The following is a 26,152-nucleotide window of genomic DNA, read 5'->3' as shown; positions in this document are numbered from 1 at the left end:
GGGGATATCATAGGCTAGAGAACCATTCTAAAAGAATCACAAAGTTAAAGTGGGAAGAAATGTGAAAAATTATAGCCAAATCCTTCATTCTAAAAATGAAAAAAGGAGCCCTCAGTAAAAATTTGTCCAAGATCCCAAAGGTGGTAAGCAGCAAAGGACTTGAAACCAGGTTTCAAACACAGGGCACATTGATTCTAGATTAAAGAGCTTTTATGAAGAGTTTGCATATCTTGTATTCATCATCAAATTAAATATAACCTTAAAGAGAAGGTTTTTATTAATTATTTTTACAATATTACACTGGCTTACCACAATTAAGTATGCTTACCAAAATTCTATGTCTACAAACCACATTTTATGTGGGTTCCTGGATTTATTTCAGGTAAACCTAAATCCCAGAAACTCAAAATTGGAGTACAGTCACCGATCAAAGAGATTAACAGAACCACAAGGACACGGAGAGAGTAAGGCAGCCAGGGAAGATAAAAGTAGTGTCAAGAAGAGACCCAGTGTTAGGGAAGGCTTTTAAAAACAGTCAAAAGGCAAATATCTGATTTTACTAAAAGACAGAAGGGCATCAAACGGGATTATCATAGCAGGTAATTAATAGGTTAGGTCCAAAGAGATGGGAATTAAACATCAGGGAACTTGTATACAGAGAGAGACATGGTTTTCAGGACAGTTCAAACCCATTCTACCATTAAATTCTACATTCGTGTTTGATATGCATGCCAAAGTTTTTAAGCTATGGTATGGAACAGAATGGCTTTTGCTTCAATTTTAGCTCTCTAAAAATACTACCAAATAATCAAATATTATTTGGCAAATTAAATAGCTATAGTGAGAGGCAGTGCAGCGTACTTAAAAGTACTAGATCTTCAAAGCAAAAGATTTGGATCTAAATCCTATTTCCAGCACTTATTGGCCAAGTGAACACTGGCAAATCTTCCTGGGCCTCAGGCTCCCAATTTGGGATATGAGGAAAATAACTATTACAACAACAACAACAACAATAATAGCTAACTCTTCTTCTATAGCACTTACCATATTATGGTCACTGTCCTAAGTACTTTATAAATATCTCATTTGATCTTCCCAACAACCTTGAGAGGCTGGTGCTATTATTATTCTCATTTTAGAGATAAAGAAACTGAGATAGAGGAGAGATAAAGCGATGAGACTAGGGTCATACCAGTAAGTGTCTGAGGCCAGATTTGAGCATGTCTTTCTAATTCCAGTCCTGGCATTCTATTCACTATGCTACTACTATCAATAAAACCTACCTAAAAGAGTTTCCCAAGAATAACTGACAAGAACTCAGACTCATAGACAAAAGAATTATTTCCAATGCTCATAAAGTAGGAAATATGCATTTAGTAAGTGCCTACTAACTGTCTAAAGAACTTTACAAATATCTTACTTGATCCTTATAACATATGAGAAATAACTATTATCATTATCCCCATTTTACAGTTGAGGAAAATGAGGCAGAGACTGAGTGCTCAGGATCCCATAAATAATGTCTAAAACTGCATCTGAATGCAGGTCTTCATGGCTCCAGGCCCAGTACTCTATTTACTGAGCCACCTAGTCTCTCAGCACAACTGAACACATAAAGACAATTAAGTTTGTTGCATTAAATTGAAAATAATCACTTAATTGCTGGAACTGGGGCAAAAATCAGGGATTAAACCACAGGGCACAAGATTTAGGGTGCACATCAGGGAGGGTCAGAAGCAAAGCTGATTTGATAATAACAGCAAACTTTCAAAAATACAATCCATGTCATGGAGGAAGAAGAAGAAAGCATGGGGGGAAAAAAAAAGCTGGGGAATACCAACCAAGGCAACATTCGCAACAACTCTAAACTCACTTACAAAGTTGCTACGATTGGTAGCAACTATGAAATAATGGACAATGGGCTCTGAATATCATTGACTGGCATAGCCACTGGATCAGTCTGACATAACTGGTCCTAAAATGTTCAAAATATAAACGGTCCTAAAATTCAAAGAAATAGACAAGTATAAAGTTGTGGACTGACCCAACTCAAAACTTTAATGACCTCCTGACAAGGAGGATGGGCAGCAAGTATCATTCCTTTATGTGCTGGTACAAAAATGAAAAATATATTAGAACAAAATAGAAATATCCTACCTGATAAAAATGTTTCAGGGCAAATGTCATTGACAACTAAAACAAGTAAACCATAAGTGTGAATGAACTGGACTGGAAAATTAATACTTTCAACATGAATAATTATCATATCATAATAAAATTGGAAACAGACCTCACCAATTTCAAGCATGGGTTTCAAATTGCTTTTTGTCAATTGTACCCTCAACTTCAAGTCACACTACAACAACACACTACAACAATCCAACCAAGTGCTGATTAGCACAGATGGCCATCATTAAAAAAAAAAAAAAAAAAAATAGTAACTTCATCCCTAAATCTAGATTAGATGAATTAAGAGATGAAATCAAGGAATCAATAAAAATTAAAGAAAAGCTGAAGATCATTGAAAATTCTAATTTGTGGTAAATTCATAAAATACTACCTAATAATAAAACATATGGCAAAAATAGCATCAATATCTCAAGTGATATTAAAAAGCATATGGGCACAATCAGACTAAAATTTTCAAAAGCTTTTTTGAATTTGATAAGATGACTGACTAACAATTAGTCAGTAAACACTTAGTAAGTACAGGCACTATGCTAAGCACTAGGGATACAAAGAAAGAGGAGGGAGGGAAGAACAGTTTCTTTAGGAGCATACATTCCAATGAGGGAAGTAGCATATAAATCATTAGATCACATGAGATATAGAGAGAGAGATGCAAATAATCTGAAAAATGAAGGCATTAACATCTGGGTGAAATGGGAAGGGACTCCTGCATAAGGTGGAATTTGAGCTGTATTGAAGGAAAACAGAGAAACTAAGAGACAAAGATTCCAAATCATGGAGTATGGGGAGTGGAGTAATAGTTATAGCCAGGTTGGCAACTAGGTGGTACTGCAGAGTTGGAGAACACTGGGCTTTCATGAGTTCAATATTTTCTCAGATATTTAATAGCTATGTGACCAGATATTTAATAGCCACTTCACCCTGTTTGCTGTAATTTCTTCATCTGTAAAATGAGTAGGAAAAGGAAATGACAAACCACTCCAGTATCTTTGCCAAGAAAACTCCAAATGTGGTCACAAATATGACTAATAACAACAAATATAGTGCTTTAAAGTTTGTAGAGAGGTTTTAAATACTATCTAGATCATATAAGAAGGCCAAAAGGTAGGAAGAAGTCAGGTTATGAAATGTTTAAATGCCAGAGGACTTTAAAATCGATCCTAGAGGTCATAAAGAGCACCTGGAGAGGTAAAAGGAGAAAGGAAATCTTGGTCCAACATATACTTTAAAGAAATCATCTTTGCAGTAGAGTAGAGGATGTATTGAAATGAAGAGAAGTTTAAAACAAGGAGACCAGTTAACAAAGCTATTGCAATAGTCCAAGCAAGACTTCAATTATACCAAAATAGAATAATCTTTTTAAAGCTGTTATCTGCTATAGTCATGGTGAAACCAAAGTCTTCTCCCACAAAGATAGAAAGTACAAAAATATTTCATGACATACACTTGGAAGTATAAGTAGTGGCCATTGCCATAATGAGAACCATAAGGAGAAAAATGGAGCTATCAATAATAAAGGACAAGAATTTAACACCACCATAGCAGAAGAAATTTGAGAGAGATATTAAAGATTATGAGAAAGGAAACTAAAATATCTAGCGTTTATGCATAGAAGAAAACTTGAACCCATTTTACCCAATTAAAAGATTTTTTTTTTATCCAACCATTCTGGAGAGCAATCTTGAAATATGCCCAAAGGGCTATACAACTGTGCATATCCTTTAATCTAGCAGTGCCATTACTGGATCATAAAAGAGGGAAAAGCACCCACATGTGCAAAAATGTTTGTAGCAGCCCTTTTTTGTAGTGGCAAGGAACTGGAAATTGAGTGGATGCCCATCAGTTGGAGAATGGCTGAATAAGTTATGGTATATAAAAGTAATAGAATATTACTATTCTATAAGAAGTGATGAGTTGGCTGATTTCAGAAAAGTCTGAAAAGACTCATGAACTGATGCTGAGTAAAGTAAGCAGAATCAGGAGTACATTGTACACAGTAACAGCAAGAATAGAAAATACCATCTGCATCCAAAAAGAGAACTATGGAAACTGAATGTGGATCAAAGCACAGTATTTTCACTTTTTTGTTTGTTTGTTTATTTCTCCTGTTTTTTTTTCTTTTAGTTCTGATTTTTTTATGCACAACATGGAAAAGATGGAAATATGTTTAAAAGCATTGCACATAGTCACTGAATTTCCCATCTGTAAAATGAGATTAGGCTAAATGACTATTCAAGCCCTTTTCAGTGCTAAATCTGTTATCCTGTGATTATTTCTGGTCGATTAAAAGAACCTAGTGTTAGAAATAATCTTGTAAAAATCTTTTTCTCCCAAATCAGTTGTCATTAAAATTGCTCTAGTAGGAAGTACATACTATCAACTGACATCAAATATAGCATTTTTTAGAGAGACAATATATACACATTTTGATTCTGCCTACACTTAAATCTATTATCAAATCTCATAAGAATAATTAAAAGTATAAGTTTAAAATTAAAGGAATAAAATCAAAACATGTTGGTAGATCATTTGATGTACAAGGCATTTACCATACCATTTGGCTCCTTGAAAAACATTTAAACTCCTTCTTATGGAATCTTCTCTGGTGATATTAAGGTGTCATTTGTATTTTACAAATGTAAAATTCTTAAATGTATATCAAGGAAAGCCCCAAGGCTGAATTTGGAAGTCACAATAAATCAGTGGAAGAAGACATCATCTGCATATACCTTGCTTATCTTCAAAGAAGACACATCAAGCAAAAATTAATCAAGGGGAAGGCCGTAACTAAAAGGCGAAGAATCTCTTTTTTTTTTTTTTCTTTTGGCCCAAGACCATTTAGGTATAGACGGAGGTTGTACCTAGCTTTCATCTCATTATCATCTATGGTGGCCTTGGCAGGGCCAGACCAAATGATTTCACAAGTCTTATACATACAGCTCACAGGTTGAACATTCTCCTACTGTAGCTGAAGAAATAATTAAAAACAGCCTAAAACCAAGGTGAATAATAAGAATACAATTAAAATAATAAATACCTATACAGTAACAGTCTTAATATAGTCACTACAATAAAATAAACCATAACAAATCTTTAAAGTATTCTAACAAGATTCTATACAATATTAGGCTTATTGCCCTAAGGCAGCTGTAGAAAGATGAATACTTTTTCCCTAAAAAAAAAAAGAGAGAGAGAGAGAGAGAGAGAGAGAGAGAGAGAGAGAGAGAGAGAGAGAGAGAGAGAGAGAGAGAGAGAGAAAGGAGAAAACTGACATTTTTAGAACACTTACTGAACAGATTAAAGAGTTTAAAGAAATACTTGTGGAAAAAACAGATATCACTTCAAAAGGAGCTAAACAGATCAGTGGATATACTAATGGAAATCAGAAAGGACTAGTTTAAGAGCCTCTGATTCTTAGTATTATGTGACCTTTTACAAGTCACTTAACTTGTTTTTTCTTCAACTGTAAAATAATGGGTATAGTAGCATTAACCTCCTAACATTATAAGGATCAAATGAGATAATATTTGTAGCACATAGTCTATATTATATAAATGCTATCTATTACTATTATCAAAAAGCAAAAGTTAAGATTTATAATAGTTTATATGCCACTGGATTAGATAATTGTAACCAAAACTGTTTAATTAATCAGTCTATGAAATACCTAAAATACAAGAATTAAATCAAAAGGTCTCTTCATGAGCTATACCTGCAGAAACTAAAAATAGACAAAGAATAAAACAAAGAGATGGGCCATTAAGATTTGTTAATAGAAATGGAAAGTTTTATCAAATAAGACTACATCATTGTTATCTGAAATTATACAATGGTCATCCTTAAATTCAAATCTATTCATTGATGCAATTTTGCAAGGAAACAGAAAGAAATTATGAAATATATTACTTTAATGAATTCACTTAGTATCTTCTCCCTCTACTCAAATAGAACTAAATAAGCTACCACAGGCTTACAACAGCACTCAACTGTACATGCCTTCTCTTTCCAGTACTTCTAAAAGCCAAAATGTAGAAGCTTTCTCAGCTGGAAGAGCAATATAGCATCACTATGTGATGCACCAGAGCTCAGACAAAACTGATGAGTGGAGAGAATTTAGGCAGGACTCTTATGCAGAGCTTTGTGAAAAGAGCCTAACATCCAGCTAGGGGCAATTATGTGTCCAAAGAAGTCAATTAGGGAAGAAACTGAAGCCAATGAAATGTGAATTGACTAGCATGGAAAGAATCTGAGATGACTTTAAAATCCAATCCCAAGGAAATAGCTATCAAAAAGGAAGGAGTAATAAGTGAGCAAAAAAAAAAAAAAAAAAAAGAAAAAGAAAGAAAGAAAGAAAATAGATCATCATCACAAACAAAACTGTGCTGACAATAAGCCTGGACATAACACTGACTTATAAACTTTTAACTCTTTTAACACTTATTGTTTACTATGTAATGCTTTTAACAACCAATTCAGCATAACATGCTTTTAAGTTTAATCAGCATTGTTTTTATTTTCTCCATCAAGTCTAGACAATCAACAAAAAGAATTTTAAATCAAGCCTAAATTTGTAGTGCTTGCTAATTTCCAAGGTATAAATGCTCACATTGAAAATTTAACAAATAAGCCAGCACTAAGCTAATTGTATTACATTCCTGCTTATAATTTCCGTATTAAATGAAATGAACTCAACAGAATTCATTTTCTTTCCACAAAACTCTACTCCTCTTCCATACTTTCCTATTATTGCAAGGATATCACAAGCCTTCTCAGATTCCCCATTTCAGTGCTGTCCTCAACTTTTTATTCTCTCAACCTACATATCTGATCAATTGCTAAATCTTATCATTTTTATCTCTACAAAATCTCTCACATATATCCTTCCTCTCTACTCTCAGAGTAATTCAGACCTTACTAGTTTCATCCTTGATTATCTCTTGCCTGGACCACTGTAACAGCTTCCTATCTGACCTCCCTACCTCAAACCTCTTCAACTCAAATTCATTCTCCAAACAACTACCAAAGTGATCTTCATAAAATTCACATTAACTTTTATCCAATAAACCTAAAGTGGCTTCCTATTACTTCTAGAATGAAATATGAATTCCTCTGACATTTAAATATCTTTACAACCCAGAGCCCTTCCTACCTTTCCAGTCTTCTTACACATTATACTCCAACTCTCATCTCCCATCTTTTGCATTGGCTACCACCCTTGTCTAGAATCTACCTCTTACTCACATCTACCTATGTAATCTCTGGTTTCTTTCAAGATTCAGCTAAAACATCACCTTCTATTTCAAACTTTTCTTAATTCCTCTAGCTACTAGGATACTCCTTCCCAAAACTATTACATTCATTTCATATACATTATGAAGAAGCTTAAATATTTATGTAGATATAGACAGTATACATATGTGCATGTACATAACATATATATCATTGTCTCTCTTAGGATGTAAGTTCATTGAAGGCAGGGAATATTTCCCTTTTGCTATTTGTATCTCCCAACTTGTTGACTGATAAGCTTTCTAATCATGGACAATGAAATAAATCAAAACTATATGGGAACTATTTGCTACTAGAGTTATTCCAAAGATGCTGCCAATGTATCTGCAGAAAAGAACCTTACATTCCAACACTTTTTGGGCAATTACAAAAGGTATTCATTTTATATTCTTGTGCAATAATCCAACAAACATTAAACATAAAAAATCCCAAGACTTTTTAATGTAAACTTCAAATATGAGAATGATAATAAAATCTGATATTAATGAAATACCTTAAGTTTTATAAAATATTTCATATATATACTTGACCCACACAACAATCTTCTCATTCCTATTTCACAGAGAAAATTGAAACTGAGAAGTTAGATTACACAAACAAGAACTAAGTTTCTGAGATGAGGCTTAAGTTCAATTTCCAATTCCAAACCCAGCACTCTATCTAACATATCATTCTATATATGTCTGCAAATGGTGAGTCATTAAGCTATTAACTTCAGCAAAAGATTGATCTCAAGCTCTAAAAGAGAGCTAAAATTTCAGGTGGGGATTAAAGTGACATCAGAAAACAAAGTTAGAAGAACTCAGGATAGATAACTTCAGAAATGAACTCACAGTTACTCAAATGAAATTTATTTTTAAATAGAATTAAAATTGCTCTATATACCAATGTCAAATTCCACTCAGAAAAAATTAAAACAAGAAGTCCCATCAGCACAAAAACTTACTTCAAAAGAATTGCTGGTAATAAAATACAGACCATATGTGGACTGAAGCCATTTGTGAACTTTAACTATAAAAAATGGCAATGTGGAGTTTACATTAAACTGTACTCAGAAAAGTTATGTACACACTGACAATATAATGCTGGAATTATACATACTACCACAAACAAAACGGTATGCTTCTACCTCCCTCTAAGTTACAAATATTTGTGAAGTTAAAACTATGATAGGAAAGACATCTGTACTTATCTAAACAGCTATTGATCGTCTGTTTATAAAATGCAAAAGTGGGATCCATAATTGACCAGGATAAATTTAAAAAAATAATAATCTGATAAAGATTTCCTCATTGAAAACAGAAGCAATAAGACTGAAAACTTGCAGTTTGTTTTTTTTTTTTTTTTTTTTTCCTACAGGTAATTTTTTAAAGTTGTGTGTGAAACTCCAGACATTTCTTTATAATATATTTAGAAATAGGAATCTGTAAAAAGGAACTTAGGTATAAAACTGAGTTGTTGTTTTGTTGTTTGGGTTTTGTTTTTTTTGTTTTTGTTTTTTTTCCAATACCTTATGAAGGGGAGCTGTTTATATACAAAAGTTTATTCATTATATTTACTGAACTTATTGTCATATAGAAGACATCCTGGAAGATTCAGATACATTAAAGACAAAATTCTTGTCTTCAAAAAACTTTTAATATAATAGAGAAGATTAGGCTTATATACAAATAAATATAATAATACAAATCATTACATGAAAAGTGTCAGAAGAGCAGTATAATATGTTTCATAAGTTAAGAAGAAACAAAATCAAAATAAGCTTGTTACGCACATTCCAGCCTGTTGCATCCTATCTTAAACAGAAGTTTCAAACTGCCGTTTATATAATACAATCAATATTTGTCACGTTTGCGTGTCCTACAGCAGAGTTGTTAAACTCTCAGCCTGTAAAACTCCCAAAATGGCCAGAATCATTACTAGGAAATGTTTAACAATTTTAAAAAATATACCCCTAAATAATGTTAATTTATAAGTTTCTCAGTCACTATTATTTGAATTTGACATCACTAATTCTGACTCCAAAAAAACAAGTCCAACAAAATAGTACCATAGAACAGAATTTCTTTTTTTCCCCTTCTATTTATTTGTTTGTTTCTTAGAGCTTTTTAATTTTCAAAACATATGCATAGATAATTTTTCAACATTAACCCTTGCAAAACCTGGGTTCCAATTTTTCCCCACCTTTCCCCCACCCTCTTCCCGAGATGGCAAGTAATCCAATATATGTTAAACGTGGCAAAAATATATGTTAAATCCAATATATGCATACATATTTATACCAATAACTTGCTGTACAAGAAAAATCAAATCAAAAAGAAAAAAAATGAGAAAAAAAAAGAAAACGCAAGCAAACAACAACCAAAAGAGTGAAAATGTTTTGTTTTGATCCACACTCAATTCCCACAGTTCTCTCTCTTCATTACAAGATCATTGGAACTGGCCTGTATCATTTCATTGTTGGAAAGTCACATCCATCAGAACTGATCATTGTATAATCATCTTGTTGCTGTGCACAATGATCTCCTGGTTCTCTCATTTCACTCAGCATCACTTCATGTAAGTTTCTCCATGTCTCTTTGAAATCATCTACTGATCATTTCTTATAGAACAATAACATTCTATAACATTCATATACATAACTTATTCAACCATTCTCCAACTGATGAGCATTCAGTTTCCAGTTTCTAGCCACTACAAAAAAAAAAAAAGGGCTGCCACATTTTTGCACATTATGGGTCCCTTTCCCTCTAAGATTTCTTTGCTCACTATAAGCCCAATAGTAATACTGCTGGATCAAAGGGTATGCACATTTTGATAAGCCCTTTGGGCATAGTTCCAAATTGTAAAGCAGAAGTTCTTAAACTTTTTCCACTTGTGATTGCTTTTTGCCTAAGAAATTTTTCCACAACCCCATTTATACAGGTATATAAAATAGGTATACAAATCAGCCCTTTACTGATAATAAATCATAGTTTTACAACCTCCACATTCATTAACATGGCCGCATATGGAATCACAATACATATTTTAAGACTTTTTAAGTTTTGCCATAGAGCACAAATGGATTAAGCAGATACAATTCAGGTAAATTATGAAGAACTTGTGTTGTCTTTCCTGATTTCCCATCACTTAATTGCTCATACTTTGTCCCTCTACAAAAAAATTATTTGTACTTATTTTCATATATAGTTCTATATGTGCCTCTAGCCTCTTCAATAAAACATAAGGTCTTTAAAAGAAGGACATTTCCTTCTGACTTTATACTTACAGCACTGGCACAGTGGCTACACTTAATTAATGTTGATTGATACCCTAGTAGAGGGCATTCTTTTTTCCTAATCATGCTCATTTATTCCATGGTTAATGCATCTGGAATGAGTGTAAAATCACTTCTTTATTAGAGATCCTTAAAGCAGATATTGGATTTGTTTCTAAAATCTTCTAGAATACCTGAATTAAACTTCAATTTACCTTGTTGACACATACTTTTCCTTTACTGTAGTCTAACAACCATTCTATGTTTACTGTTTATATGCATATATTTATACACTATTCTCCTCCATTAGGATATAAGCTCCTTGAAGACAAGTGCCAATTTTTCTTTCTTTGTATGCTGAACACTTAGCATTCTGAGTGGCATTGAATAGGTACTTATTAAATGCTTCTTGACTGATCCATTTAACTGAAACTTGAAGAATAAATATAATTTTGACAGAGATAGGAAGAAAAGGATGAAAAAAGCTATGGTCTCAAATAACATTTTTAATAATTAGTTTTTGTTGATATTTTCTGTTTCTTCAATTACTATAATATTGCAAGTATCTCTTCCCTTCCCCCATCGCTATTCCTTATGACAAATAGTAATTTTTTTAGGGAGGAAAAAAAAAATCAAAGCAACACAACTGATTAAAACATCAAAAAAGTAAAACATGTGCAATCTCTTTACTTGAATCCCACTTGACATTTATAATCCTGTTACTTTTACTTTTGATTTTTTTTGGTATGTAGTGATTCTTTTCATTTCTATTGTTATAGTCATTGCGTATATTGTTGTCTTTACTCTGCATCAGTTTATATAGATCTTTCCTGTGCCTCTATGTATTCATCATACACATCATTTCATTTATTACAATAGTATTACATTCATACATCAAACTTTCCCCAATTGATGAGAATTTATTTTGTTTCCAATTCTTAGTTATCGAAAAAAAAAAAAATGCTGCTACACATATTGGAGTATATAGGGACTTTTTTTTTTTTTACTGATAAATTTCTTTCGGTATAAGTCAGATAATAGTCTCTCATTCAAATTTTAGTCACTTTATTTACATAATTCCAAATTGATTTCCAAAACAGTTGGACTATTTCACAATTATATTAACAATGTATTAGTGTGCCTATCTTCCCACAACTTCTCCAAAGTTGGTTACTACCATTTGTTTTTATCATTTTTGCCCATTTGAGATAAAAATTAGGGACCATTTTGATTTGCATTTCTCTTACTAGTAGAATTCTGGAGCATCATTTCATGTGCTTGTAAATACTTTGAAGTTCTTCTTTTGAAAACTATTTGTTCTTATCTTCAAAGAACAATTCAAATCAAGAAAAAAGTTATATAATCAGGTAACTATTTCACTTTAGAAAATATTTCCCACTGGGGCAATTTTAGTGGCAATAATTGTCTGATTTGAGGGAAGAAGACAGATTTTGCAGAGTAATTTCTAACACTAAATTCTTTTAATTAACCAGAAGTAATCATAGGATCACAGATTTAGAAATGGAACAGGCTTGAGAAGTCATCTAGCCTCATCTCATTTTAAAGATGGAAATTCAATAATTTGTCTTAAGGTCACAAGGTGGCAGGTAGGAAAGCTGGGTTTTAAAGACAAAGTTTACCTTTTTTCCCCCAACTATTTTCTACTGACTACTTTGTCTGTCTTTTTAATGTAGATTGGAAAAAAGCAAAGTGACAGATAATACTGCTTCCTAACAAATGGGATGTCCTAGGAAATCAAGAATAGTTAAAAAGTTTTATTTTTCATTAGCAAATAAAGTAGTCCAAGTAATATAGGCAACACATGCCTAGCATTGTGAAAGAATGAAAATGAAACAAAGAACAGAGGTATTTTAGGTGTTGTTGTTTTTTAAACCATTAATCCAAACTGGCCTCCAGAACACCTGGCTACACAATGTTTTCTACTTGCTGACCAGATTATCATAATTAATGATCTGGATCTTGCTTTTCAGTATTAATGTACAGCATAACTTCAACATTCATCTTCAAAAGGGTTATGAATTATCTATAATGTGCAAGAATAATTTTGCTTCCTTTGACACTTTTGTAATTCTGAAATCGACAACCAACTTTCTATCATTCTTATGCATCCAAGAAAAAATGTAATTCAATATTTATTTATTTCATATGTTCATTCAAAATTTATCTTAGAATTATAGAATTCTAGCACTAAAGACTTTCTTGGAGATTCTTGGAGATCATCTAGTCTCACCCCCTCATTTTATAGATGAAGAAATAAGGCTCTAGGGATTAAGTAAAATGGTCATGGTCTTAAAGCCAGTTGGTGGTAGAGTAAGGAATAGAATAATCAAGTAATCTTTCCACTATTCCTACAGCATACCATCAGTGTTCTCCAAGAAACCTAGAAGATTTATGACTACACTGAGACAAGATTTCATTAAGGTCTTACTCTGCCTGACCATCACTAGTATCATCTCATTATTACTATTGTCATTATTAAGAAAGAAAAACAACTTGGTGGTATTCACACTAGCACATCTCACAACACCAATGCTCCACATGCTCACACTGTTGAGATATGAATTGTATGGCCATTAGGGAAAGTAATTTGGAACTAAGCTCCACAAGTTATAGATCTGTACCTCTGACCCAGAGATATCATAATAAGAACTTTATCAAAAAGAAATCAAAGAAAGAAGAAAAAATCCTAAAAGTACAAAAATACCTACAGCACTTCTTTTTTGTGGTAGCAAAGAATTAGAAACAAAGGACATACTCTCAGCGGAAAAATATTTGAACTAATTATGGTATGTGAATGTAATAGAATACCATTATGTCGTAAAGAAGGACAAAAGAGATAGTTTAAAGGAAAGATCAGAAGACTTAGATGCAAAATGAAGTGAGCAGAACCAGAAAAATAATTTATATTATAACATCAACACTGTAGAAATGAATAATTATGAAAGACATAAAAACTCTAAACACGATGATCAACCATAATGTCAAAGGATAGATAAAGAATATTACCCAAATTCTGACAGAGAGGTAATGGACTAAATTTGTAGACAGATACATTTTTAGACATGACCAATATGAGAATTTGTTTTGCTTAACTATGCATATTGGTTACAAAGATTTTGGTTTTCTTTTCTTGTTTTAAACCCTAAGAGTTTAGGAAGAGGTCAGAGGGAGAGAAAATAAATGCTAAATATGTTAACTGTTCAAAGTAATTTTAACAAGTGTTTCAATTGAGTTAGATTAAATCTCAAACTCCCTTATCACTTAAATTGTTATATCAATCTACATTCCATTAAAGTGATTCCCCAACCCTGTTAATCTTTCTTCAATGATTTAGTGGCCCCCATAATACCTCCTAAGAAACTTTTATTCATCTTCTGACTAGCACTACTCCAAATAAGCTTGGCTCCAAAATCACAACTATACTCTTTGGAGCACCCACTCTATTCTAAACAAATTCTCTTACATCTTCAAACTTTTGAACTAACATTCCTCCAACCTCCTCATTTTAAATGAATTCTAGCTTTTCCCTGAAGAAGCAACATTCCTTGCAATCTTTTCCTTTGGAGGTTACTCCCCCCATTCCCCTTGACCTTCAGTGCTAGAAAAAGGAACATTCCTTGCTCTATCATTGCTTCTATACAATTGCTTCTAAAACTGTAGTGCAGGGGCCCTTAAGGGCCTCCAAAACCTTTTCAGAGTATTCAAATTTTAAACTATTTTTTAAAACATCTATATTTTTAATGTGGTATATGTATGCTGACAGAAGTAACTCATATATTAAAAAAAGCTCTCTGAGTTACCCAATAAATTTTAAGAGCAAACAAAAAGTTTGATAACTATTCTACTCATACTCCAAAATGATCTTTCCTCATCTGAAATTCAAGCAATCTGCCATCTAGAGGAGGGGGTAGGAGAAGGGAAGGAAAAAACTTGAAACACAAATTTGCAAGGGTGAATATAGAAAATAATCTATGCAAATATTTTTAAAATAAAAGGCTTTAATAAAAATAATAATAATACAATGAAATTTAATTCATTTCATCATCAATGATGTCATCCACTGATCTTTCAATGCCCTCAATGCATAGCCTTCCTCTATTTTCTACCTCCTGCCATCATCCTCAAAAACTTCAGTTTTAATGTTAACCCTCCCAACAAATTGACCATACAATTCTTCAACACTCTCAGCTCCAACTACTTTCTCTTCCTTATTTCTCAGAATTACAGCTTGTCCAAGATATAGAAATCTGATATTTGATTCTCCAACCACAATCTCTATACCTTTCTCCAAACTCACTCATGTTAAACTTACTTTTCACCCTTACCATGATGCCCAAGTCAGTGAGTCAATTGGCATTTATTAAATACCTATTACATGCCAGACAAGTACTTTAACCTATCAAGTGAGATAAAGTATATAAAGTACTTAGCAGATCTTAAAATATCATAAATGTGAGCTAGGATTTTTGGGGATAAGGATATGGACCAGAACCTTCCCTTTCACCTCCTCCCTAATAAACTCTAATAAACTCTTGGAAGTTTAGTACTGTTTCACTTTTATCTTTAATAGTGTATCTAATGATGATAGCTAATAACAATGATAGTTAACATTTATATAGCACTTATATATAAAACACTTTGTAAATATTGTCCCATTTGATCCTTACAAAAAATCCTGGGAAGTAAGTAATACCATGATCCCCATAGTTAAAAGAACTGAAGCAGACAAAGCTTATGTGGCTCACCCACATATTTAAATATTTAAATCCAGATTTGAAGTCAGATGTCACTGACTCCAGGCCCCACTTAGCTAGCTCCATCAAGAGTAGACATTTAATAAAAGATGTTATTGTTGATGATTGCTTCCCCACTAACTCCTTCCTATTTGCCCCCAAATAGGCTTAAAATCTCCCTGTTTAAAAAAAAAAAAAAAAAAAAAAAAAAGTGTTTCCCTTATGATTTTATCCTTCTTAACCCATCACTTCTAAACTTCCTGGAAAAAAAGTTTCTATATCCAATTCTTCCATTTCCTCACCAACACTCTCACCAACCTCTTATAATGAACAATTTTGAAAGACATAACAATCTGAATTGACCACAATGATCAATGTTGATACTCTGGTTTTTACACACATTCCCATTAATCAACTAAACAATGCTCAAAAGTCACCACTGACCCTCCTACTCAATGAATCAATGGTCTTTTTTTTAATCTCTTTCCTGGTCAACCTTTCTGCTCTATTTAATATTTAATAAGTAATAGTCATTCCTGTTTCTCATTTTTTCCTCCTACTCTTCTAAATACTCTTTGCCTCCTCTGCTATGTTCTTTTCTCTTCCTAACCAAGAATCTGTCCTTTCTCTATTATCCCTCCTTGGCAACCTTATTTACCCTTATATTTTTAAACACCACTTTTATGCAGATGAGTCACAAATATCTCTCTGGCCTTTATAACTTTTTCCTGAACTCCACACTTGCATTTCCAATTGCCTATAAGATATCTCTACCAAGAAAAAGATAAATATATCCAAAACCAATCTTACTATTGTCCTTGATATACCTGCACCCTCATTCTAACTTCAGAAATTCTATCTGTACCATTATCCAAATTCCCATGTTTGATATCTGGGTTTATCTTTGTCTCTTCTCTCTTACTTTTCATACCTAGTCAAATACCAAGTTCTATCAATTCTAACTTTACAGCCCTCTTCTCTATTCTCACTTCTACCATTTTTACTTTAAAGTCCTCAATTAAGATTACTGTAATAGGTCTTCCAGCATCCACTTTCTCTACTATTTCATTGTTCATATTGCTATATGCATAGATCTGATTATGTCAATCCTAGGCTCGAAAATATTCAATGACTTCTTATTGCATATTAAGTCAAGTCTAAATACCATTGCCTAGCACTGAAAGCTAGACTCACCCTATCTTTCTGTTCCTGTTTCATATTTTCCTTTCTCTGCCCTCTAACCCTAAAGGGAAAGTGGACTATGCTATGCCCCCAAATATGGCAAGCACTTTCCTGTCTCCATAGCTTTTCTTATATAATTCTTTGACCAAGCCTAAAATATCCTTGCTTCTCCTTATTGCTTATGAATTTCTATCCACCCTTTAAAATACAAATATCATTTCTTCCATGAAGCCTTCCCAGGTACTCTGTTGATAACACTCTTCTTCCTTAAACCTCATATAATACATTGTTTTACAACTGTGTTTATCTCATAATACTATGCATATAGTTATCTGGTTTTGCCTTATTATTTCTAGACTATGTGTATCTTATCTAAACTTTACATCTCTATTAGCACTTATAACTATTTCAGATAGAATAGGCATTTAATAAGTGTGTGTTTAATGGATAAGTGCATCACTTTTTTTTTTTTTAAAGAGTATGAAGTAGTGATATTTTTTCAGAGAAAAACACTGACCTCACAATAACATAGTGTTCCAATCTGAGAAGCACTTAGTAAATATTTTTCTATTTATTTTATTTATATTGTTTGGTAACCTGTGTCCCTTAGTGACAAAGTATTAACCTGCTATACAAGATATTCCAAAAAACTTAAAACTACATTAAGAATTTTTGGATACCCTGTCTTGTAATTGTTTTTCCATTATGACATGGAATAAATGTTGTAAAAGTTTGTCAGATGTGTAAGTTCAGATCTTTGTTATGTTCCACAAGACCATCACAAAAGCCCCCTAATAACCCTACTTGCTTCAAGTCTCTGTCCTCTCCTCCAATTCATCATAATGTGGCCAAATTAATCTTCTTAAAGCACAAATCAAACCACTGTCATTCCCTTGTTCAAGACATTCCTTCTACAATGAACTTGTGGATATGCACAAAAGAGCTGCAAGATAGCTAGGCATCAATGAGTTGCTATCTTCATCATTGAAGGGAATTCACAAATCAAGAAACTCACAAATCCATTTAATTGCTGAATTAAAATCCCCAATAGCTAACATACAGAACCTGGAGCACAGCTGGTATTTAATAAATGCTTATTGAATGAATAAACTACACTTTTTGCAACATCTGTATTTAAAACAATTTTACTATGTTCCTGTTTATGGACAAATGGGGCAAAAAGTTTTTTGGAGTATTATCAATTTTCAAATATTTTTGAAACAAAAGAAATAAAAATCTTTTAAAGTCTGTGGTTTTTATTTTTTGACAGAGTAAATAAACTACTTGTGCCACATTTAAGGCATAAAAGGTATCATTAGATATAAAAATATGAGTGTGAAGAAAAGTTACATTTGTCAATTTCATATAATCTTATTTAATATCACTATTTCAAATTTTAAATTAAGAATAAGTTCTGAGTTTAACAAAATGGTTTTTGGCCATCAGTTTATAAAAATTTCATTTCTAGCATGAATTGGAACCATTTTCTAACTTGTTTTTGACAAAATATTTTTCCTCTAATCATGCCAGAGTCATGTGATTTATATAAATTCTGGTAAAGAATTATGGAAATTTAAAAATCTATAATTAAAACATCACAGATCACTTAACCTATTCTGTCAAAACAGGGAACATTTAACTCTTGCTTCACTTCCTTTTAAAAAAAATTCTATTTGCTTTATTTTTCCTAACAGGAAAAAAAAAAATCTGTACAGTAAACTTTCAAGTTACTTTCCTAATCAAACTTTAAAATGATTCTGGTTAACCACAAATTGACTCAAGTATTTAAGCATTTTTTTCTGAATGTATTTTACTGGAAAATATATAACAATGTCATATAGTAATTATATAACTGTTCCATAGAATTATAAATTATCCCACTGATTAGTCTTTACAGTCATTTCACAGATAAACTTCCCTCCCTACATATTATATCCAAAACTAACTTGATGCATTTCTAGTTTAAAGTAGCTATTCTGTAAATAGTTCTTTTATTTAGGATTAAAACACAACCATAAAAAGATTTTGTTAATTACATTTTACTAAATTGCATCACATAAATCCATGAAGTTACAACCTGCCAACATTACTTTCAAACATCCTGAAATGATTAGCAAAAAATATACTTTTCAATAGACTCTGAAAATTCAGAAGCATATTAGATTAACTGTGGTTTTAAACATTTTTAGTCTTTTTAACTATTCACTTGGATGACCAAAGTATTTAGAATATCCCAAACATAAAATAAACTTACCTTTCTTCCCAAACTTCTCAGACATAAATTGTCATTTAATTATTAAGTAAAAACTAAACCAAGTTTATGTTACATACATTTTTAAATACAAGCACTATATATATACTTCTAATTCCACAGATTTTTTTTCTTCTCCAGGAGTCATTAACCTACATAACACTGGTATGCAAAGGTGAGAGAATAGATGCTATAAATGAGGAAATTAGACACAAACAACATTAATATATTAGGCTGAAAATATTACATAAGATGAGAGGAGGTTAGACTGATTCTCTTTAAATTTTTCTCCTACCACAACCTAATGTCCTCATTTTTGCCTTGGTCATTTTCCTTATACCTTCCCTTGCCACTCTCACCTTACTCAGTAATATAGCAATTTCTAATAGCTATAACCAAATAACCATCTTTATGACTTCCTGGACCATACCTCTCCTCCTTATTGACTACTCCTCCACATCCTGTTTTCTTCCCTTACACTGTAAGCTCCTTAATGTCAAGAACTATTTGTTTCGACTAATATTTCTATCTCTTCTACCTTGGCTCTTCAAGGATCACAGGATCATCCATTTAAAACTAAAAGGAACCTTGGAGGCCATGCAGCCTAACATTCTCATTTTACTGATGAAGAAACTGAAGTACAGCAAAGTTAATTACTTTCACTTAGTTTCACTTAGTTATTAAGTATCTAAGGTAGCATTTGAGGTCTTTCTGACTCCACGTCCAGTACCCTATCTACTATATCATGATTTCCTTCACTAATTGCCTTATTCAGTAGTTTCTTTTTCAACAAATACTTCCTTCCTCAGCAAGCATCTCAATAATGATCCTTTACAATTCTTTTTTTTTCATTAGACTAAGGAACTTTCTCCATCACTGCCTAGGGCACTGAGACAAAGCCACTAGGTGGCGCAGTAGAGAAAGCATTGTTCTTAGAATCAGGAAGACAAACTCAAAATCTTGTCAAAGACTTGAACCTTGGGCAAGTCACTTACCTATTTAAAAACAGGGATAATACCAGCACCCACCTTCCAAGTGCTGTTTAAAATCAAATGAGCTATTTATAAAATGCCTTGTAAACCTTAAAGTGATACATAAATACTGGCTGTTTAGTGATTTGTCCATTGTCACAGAGACAGCATTTGAACCCAAGTTTTGTTTTGTTTTTTTTACTTCAAAGACAACACTTTTTCCATTATGTCATGTTATCTCTCTGTAGAAAACATATTAAGAAATTCATTTCAAAATAAAATATAGCATTGAAAAATTACTTACTGTCTTATTCCGTAACCGAATTATGTCTGAAACAGAACCAGCTCCACAGTATTCCATAACAATCCAAAGATCAGTGTTCTTAAAGTAACTGCCATAGTACTTTACAACATAGGGGCTGAAGAGAAACAAAAAAGTTGATTAAAAGTTTATAAATTCCAGAAGTAGAGATTTCCCCCAATAAATGGTATTTTAAACACATCATGATGTTACAAGTGAATGTTATTATCTGAATTACATCAATTCTGCACAGTTAGGCTTTAATCCATGAATGGAATTAAATAACATCGTAAACCATAAGAACAAATTTCCAGTTGTTTACGTCATTCCCAAGATAATGTAGACTTAATTTATATAAATTCTATATTCTACTAATCAAACACACATTATGACAATAGCGTTCCAAATAATATTTTAACATAATTTAACATAAAGCACCTAAAGACACATTTATAACCACTACCTCTGGAGTATAGGCCTTCTACAAACATATGGTTTCAATGAAATATTAACAATCAAATAAAAAAAGATGCTATTTCAGGATTGCTACCAAAAAAAAAAAATATCTCTTGATTTATCCTTTGAAAATTCTGGGTTTTAATACATTATGGGAAATTACGTACAATATTTTCAAGTATTTTCAATAATCCTGAACTAGGAAAAAAATCCATCTGAATTTCTGTTATGCATAGAGTTAATACCAGCATTCTCTCCTAGGGGTACCTTATAAATGAGATTCGTGGAATAGAACAATTTCCAAAGAAATAAAGTCACTTCCAAAGAAGTAAAGTCACAAACAATTCACAGAGCAAGAGAAAGGCATGCAAAAGTTAACAAAAGTAGTTACCAAAGTAACCAAATCATCTTCAATTATGAAAGGAGCAAGCAAGGTGTGCCACTGAGGAAAAAAGAGAGGTAAGATATGCATCAAGGATGAGGTTCAGCAAGAGATGGACTAAAAACTCAAGTGAACTCTATATATGCTTTGATGGGATTTGTCTGGTAGAACATGAATGCCAGTAGTACAGGATAAGATGGTATAGAATGATTTTGATCTGCATCACTCAAGATAGACTGTCATCAAGTTAAAGCAAGTTGAAATGCTTAAACTGTATGTACTCAATCTGAAAGACAGAAGATACACTTTAACAGTCATGTGAATATAAATAATACCATGAGAGCAGATAAGATATCATAGGCAAAGAATAAGAAAAAAAGGAAGCAGGAGCCAAGAAATGCATCCACATTGATGGAAAATGCCATCCATATCTAGAGAGAGAACTATGGAGACTGAATCAAAGCATAGTATTTTCACCTTTTTGCTGTTATTGTTTGCTTAGTTTTTCTTTTTCCCTTTTCTTGTGTTTTCTCCAATTGATCTGATATTTTTATGCAGCATGACAAATATGGAAATGTTTAGAAGAACTGCACATGTTTAACCTGTATCAGATTGTTTGCTGTCTTGAGGAGGGGGGAAGTGGGCAAGAAAGGGAGAAAAATTTGGAACACAACGTTTTACAAAGGTGAATGTTATATATTGGAAAAATAAAATACTATTTTAAAAATAAAGAAACATATCCACATTACACAGTGAAAGAAGAAAAATTACTCATATCCCAACAAAGTACTATATCCAGTTTTAAACAGGAATACCATGTCCTTCCTAAATGAAGTCATTCTTGTCTCTTCCTGCTAACCATTTTAGGAAATTGTCTTTCCCTTTACTGTCGTCTAGCACATATTCCTCAGATATTCTCCAACACATTTCATGTCATTACTCTCTTCTGATTCTCTTTCTTCATGTCTCATGGTTCCTTATCATTTCTTTTGTTGCTTCAACATCCATTCCCACTCCTTAACCACAAATGTCCCTCAAGCCTCTGTCCTATGTTCTCTTTTCTCTTTCTCCATTCTCTTAAGCTCACCAGTTCTCATGGATCCAATTACCATGTCTATGCAGAAGAATTTCACATCTCTATATCCATCATCTCTCTCCTGATTGTTTTCAGTCTAACATTTAAAATCTTTCACTTTGGATCTAGCCTTTCTTTTAAGGTTTCATATATTCAGCCTCACTGGCCCATAAACTTGGTTCTCTATTCCCCACTTCCTTGCTGTTGCAAAGACTGGCTCCCAGACTTGAACTATCCCTTTTCCCTTTTCCCCTCTTTTAGAATCTAGCCTACTTAAGGTCTAGCTCATATACCAGCACCTAAAGGAAACTTTTTTCCAAATCTCCTGTTAGAATCTTCCTCCTATGCAAAAAATATCATAGGATCACAGATCCAAAAATAGAAGAAACTAGAAACTCCCTCATTTTACAGATAAATATATTATAATCAGTTTTCTTCTTCACAGAAGAAACTGTGATCAAATGAGGTCATATTTGGAAAGAGCTTAGCAAAGTTTCTGGCACATAGCAAAACAGTTAATACTCCTTTTGTAAAACTTGCCCAAAGACATAAAGATAGTAAGTTACAGACAGGACTTGAACTCAAGTCCTCTGACTTTAGAACCAGGCCTCTTTCCACAGTACCATGCTGTCTTCCCTTTAAGTACTTATCTGTTCACATAATGTAACCACCTCTACCTGGCTAAAAGGAAGCTCCTTAAAGGCAGCGACTCTTCTCATTCTGCCCAACATCCCCAGTGGCTTGCAAATTGTACTGCATATTTTTGGAACTTAATAAAGATTTGTTGGGTTGGACTTTGTACTTCTCTAATGAACTAGGTATTTTTTATTATAGTTCTTGTGGTAATGGGCTAGGAAAACAAGCCTCCTTATTTGAGCCTTAATATCCTCATCTATAAAATGAAATGACTAAATTGTATAATCTTTAAAGTCTCTTCCAATTCTACAGTCTATGAACCCATGAATTTTTATACAATATAAAAGGATCAGGACAACCAAGGGACCAATATTTAAGTATGTCAAATACTTCAAGGATCTATGATTACATATGGGAACTCCCACTATCTACTCAGATCACAAACTATCTATAGAAAAACCTCAATTAATCATAGAAGCTGCCTAAGGTTTAAATGACTTCTCAAGAGTCACACAGCTAGTCTATGTCCAAGGTAGATAAATCCAGGTCTTTCTGACTCTAAGAATAGCCTTCCACCCACCACAAATACAGTTATACTATATTATAACATACCTATGCAATATTTTCTTTTTAATTTCCAACCTGTCTCCACAAGGAATCCTAGATCCTCTTCAATTTACAAAGGAAGAAACCAGACATCTAAAAGGTAAAGACTTCTGACTCAGTCCAGTGGTCTGTCTATGATCTTATTTCATCCTCACAATAATTTCATGGAGTAGGAAAAGCAAGTATTTTTAACCCCATCTGATGAATGAGAGAACTGAGGTCAGAAAAATGATGTGGCGGCTTGTCAAACCCTGACTCAACCTTTGGATTTGACTTTTTCTTCTAAGTCTCTGTTCTTAATGAAGCAAATTTCCTCAGTCCCCTCAAGCTGCATACCAGTCACCCTTTCTTCTTCAATCAAAAGTTATTAATTCATTGAGCAAATATTTATTTAGTATCTTATGTACAATAATAGTAAAGAGAAGGAAGACTTTTTAAGGGAGATGATACTTGAAATTAGCCTTAAAGGAACATTAGGATATCAAAAGAAAGAGAAAATGTGAGCATTTTAAGCAAGAGGGTGTCACAGAAAGTTTTTGATAAAACGAAGGACAATAAAACTGATGTTTTAGGTGGATTAATTGAGCTCTTATGTGCTTTTTGTTTCTTCACATGAGAAAGTCGAATATTTTTTTAAAATTCCTGTTGTCCTCTTATCTGCTTTCTAATTCTTTCCTTATTAAAAAAAAAAAAAAATTCCCGGGCAGTTAGGTGGCACAGTAGAGTACCAGCCCTGAAGTCAGGAGTTCCTGAGTTCAAATCTGGTCTCCAACACAACACTTCCAGGCTGTGTGACCTGGGCAAGTCACTTAACCCCAATTGCCAAAGGAAAAGAAAAAATTCAAATAAGTAGTAGTCCTGGATTATTTGTACTGTTTTAAGCATCTGCACAAAAGTGCTTCTCACTGATTGCCTACGGTGCCTAATAAAGCCATTCCATAGGCACACAGCCTAAAGCTGATCAGCACAGTGGCTTTCATTTCTAATGCATACTTTGTCCTGAAGGCAGTGATGGGAACTTGGAAAATTCCCACAGCACAGAGGGTGGGTGAAGAAAGAAAGACACTAGTAGATGGTGGGGAACAACTGGTGGGAGAGTCCTAATGTACTTTAATTTACAATGAAAATGCTCTTCCATTACAATGAAAATCAGGTCCGAAAAGCAGGACAAGAATGGCAACTGGAAAAGTTTTCCTTATAAAAACAGCAATCACAACAAACATCTTTGAAGCTCATTCAGAGTAAAACTTGTTGGCCATTCATTTTTCTTTCTCTCTCCCACTATCTTTCCTCCTGTTGCTTTATCCCATAATCATTTGCCATCTACTTCCATTCGTTTTCTTTTATCCTCTTCTTCCCCTTCTAATTTCTCTGACCTAGAACAATCTTAGTGCAAAAGATACACATTATCTGCAATTCCACCTCCCATTTATATATTATATTTATATACTAATTCTATCTCTTACTTAAGGCCCACTAGTATTGTTTTTCATTCTTTGATTCCTATCTAATAGCTCTTTTATACTTCTTTACTTTAATTCTATGCTCAATGCCCCCAATTAAAAAAGAAATAATATACAAACTAACAATGTAGGGAAACAGAAAATGGTGCAAATGAATGGGAAAAAAATCTCTGACCTCTCCTCATTTCTATGTAACACATAAACATTCATATATGGCTAAATTCCACAATTAAAAAGTTCAGGTAGAAAAAATTCTAGTTTAACATTAATGTATTTTATATGTAAAGCTAATTCTGACTAAATATATGGCAAAAGATATTTTCCATATAAAATTTAAATTTACTATTCTACAAAGAAAAGCATTCATTATCAAAGTATTATCTGCGTAAATTAGTTATTCACAATCTGATAACACTAAAAAGAATAAGATATTTTCCATTTTTTAATTTTACCAATAATTTTTGCAAGTTTTATATATATAACACAATTTAATAATAAAATGAATATTCATGGGATATAGTTGAAACCAAGCAGAGCAAGTGATGGAAAATTAAGTTACATAGGACATTTTGAACCCTCTATAAAGGGAAACTTTGGGAGAAGTTTAGTGTTCAGCCCTCCAAGCAGAAAAGAGAGGCAACTGAGGGTGCTGAGGAGGTGATTAGTCCTTTACAACACTTTGTTCAAAACAGACATGGAGCCAGAAATTTCTGTCTGATATTCTGTAGCTGTACTGACTATGATTAAATACGTTAACCTTTTTTACTTCCTCATCTAACAGCAACATCAGGTAAACCAAATGAGATAACAAATGTAAAACATTTTGTAAATTCTTATAGTGCCATTAAGATTTAATTATTGTTATTAATACTAAATTTTCATATCACATCACCATATTATTTGCCACTGAAAGAACACAAAGGAAAGTGAGTAGTTTCCCAAATTTAACTGCAAGTAAAATTGATGGGGGTGGTAGCCCCCCTTTGATATTCCTTGTTTGATCTTTGATTACACGATCTGGCCAAACCAGTTTGGGCTATCTGAGCCAGTTTGGGTTTTCAGCCCCCATTCTAATGATCTTCTCAGATAACCCAACCCCCAACTATCTGCTCAGGTTTCCCCAAAACAGTTTCTTCCTTCTCTGAAAAGCAGGCCCCAAAATCTGACCTTCCAGGAATCAGCCTGAGCTCCGCCCATATGCTTCTTCAAGCAGATAAAAACAGCAAAGGTAGAATCATCTTTTATCAGAGAGTTGAAAGATGCCAGCCAAGATGCTTTGCATCAGAGACACTCTGTCCCCGCAGCTTTCAGCGTATATCTTCCTCTATTTAATGCCT

At 33.0% G+C, this 26,152-nt stretch overlaps 1 protein-coding gene across 15 annotated transcripts in view; it reads right to left on the bottom strand.

Annotated features, from left to right (window-relative positions):
* Positions 1–26,152, bottom strand: part of STK3 (serine/threonine kinase 3) — a 502,315-nt gene that overhangs the window by 388,699 nt on the left and 87,464 nt on the right. For all 15 annotated transcript variants that reach the window (XM_074268483.1, XM_074268592.1, XM_074268524.1 and 12 more), the window contains one exon: positions 20,201–20,315. In XM_074268483.1, the coding sequence (XP_074124584.1) occupies positions 20,201–20,315 (115 nt within the window). The remainder of the gene's footprint in view (positions 1–20,200; positions 20,316–26,152) is intronic.

This window comes from Sminthopsis crassicaudata, chromosome 1, assembly GCF_048593235.1.
Source record: "Sminthopsis crassicaudata isolate SCR6 chromosome 1, ASM4859323v1, whole genome shotgun sequence".
NCBI classification, from domain to species: domain Eukaryota; kingdom Metazoa; phylum Chordata; class Mammalia; order Dasyuromorphia; family Dasyuridae; genus Sminthopsis; species Sminthopsis crassicaudata.
The sequence above is the reverse complement of the archived record's forward strand: the minus strand, read 5'-3'. Positions and strand labels throughout refer to the sequence as shown.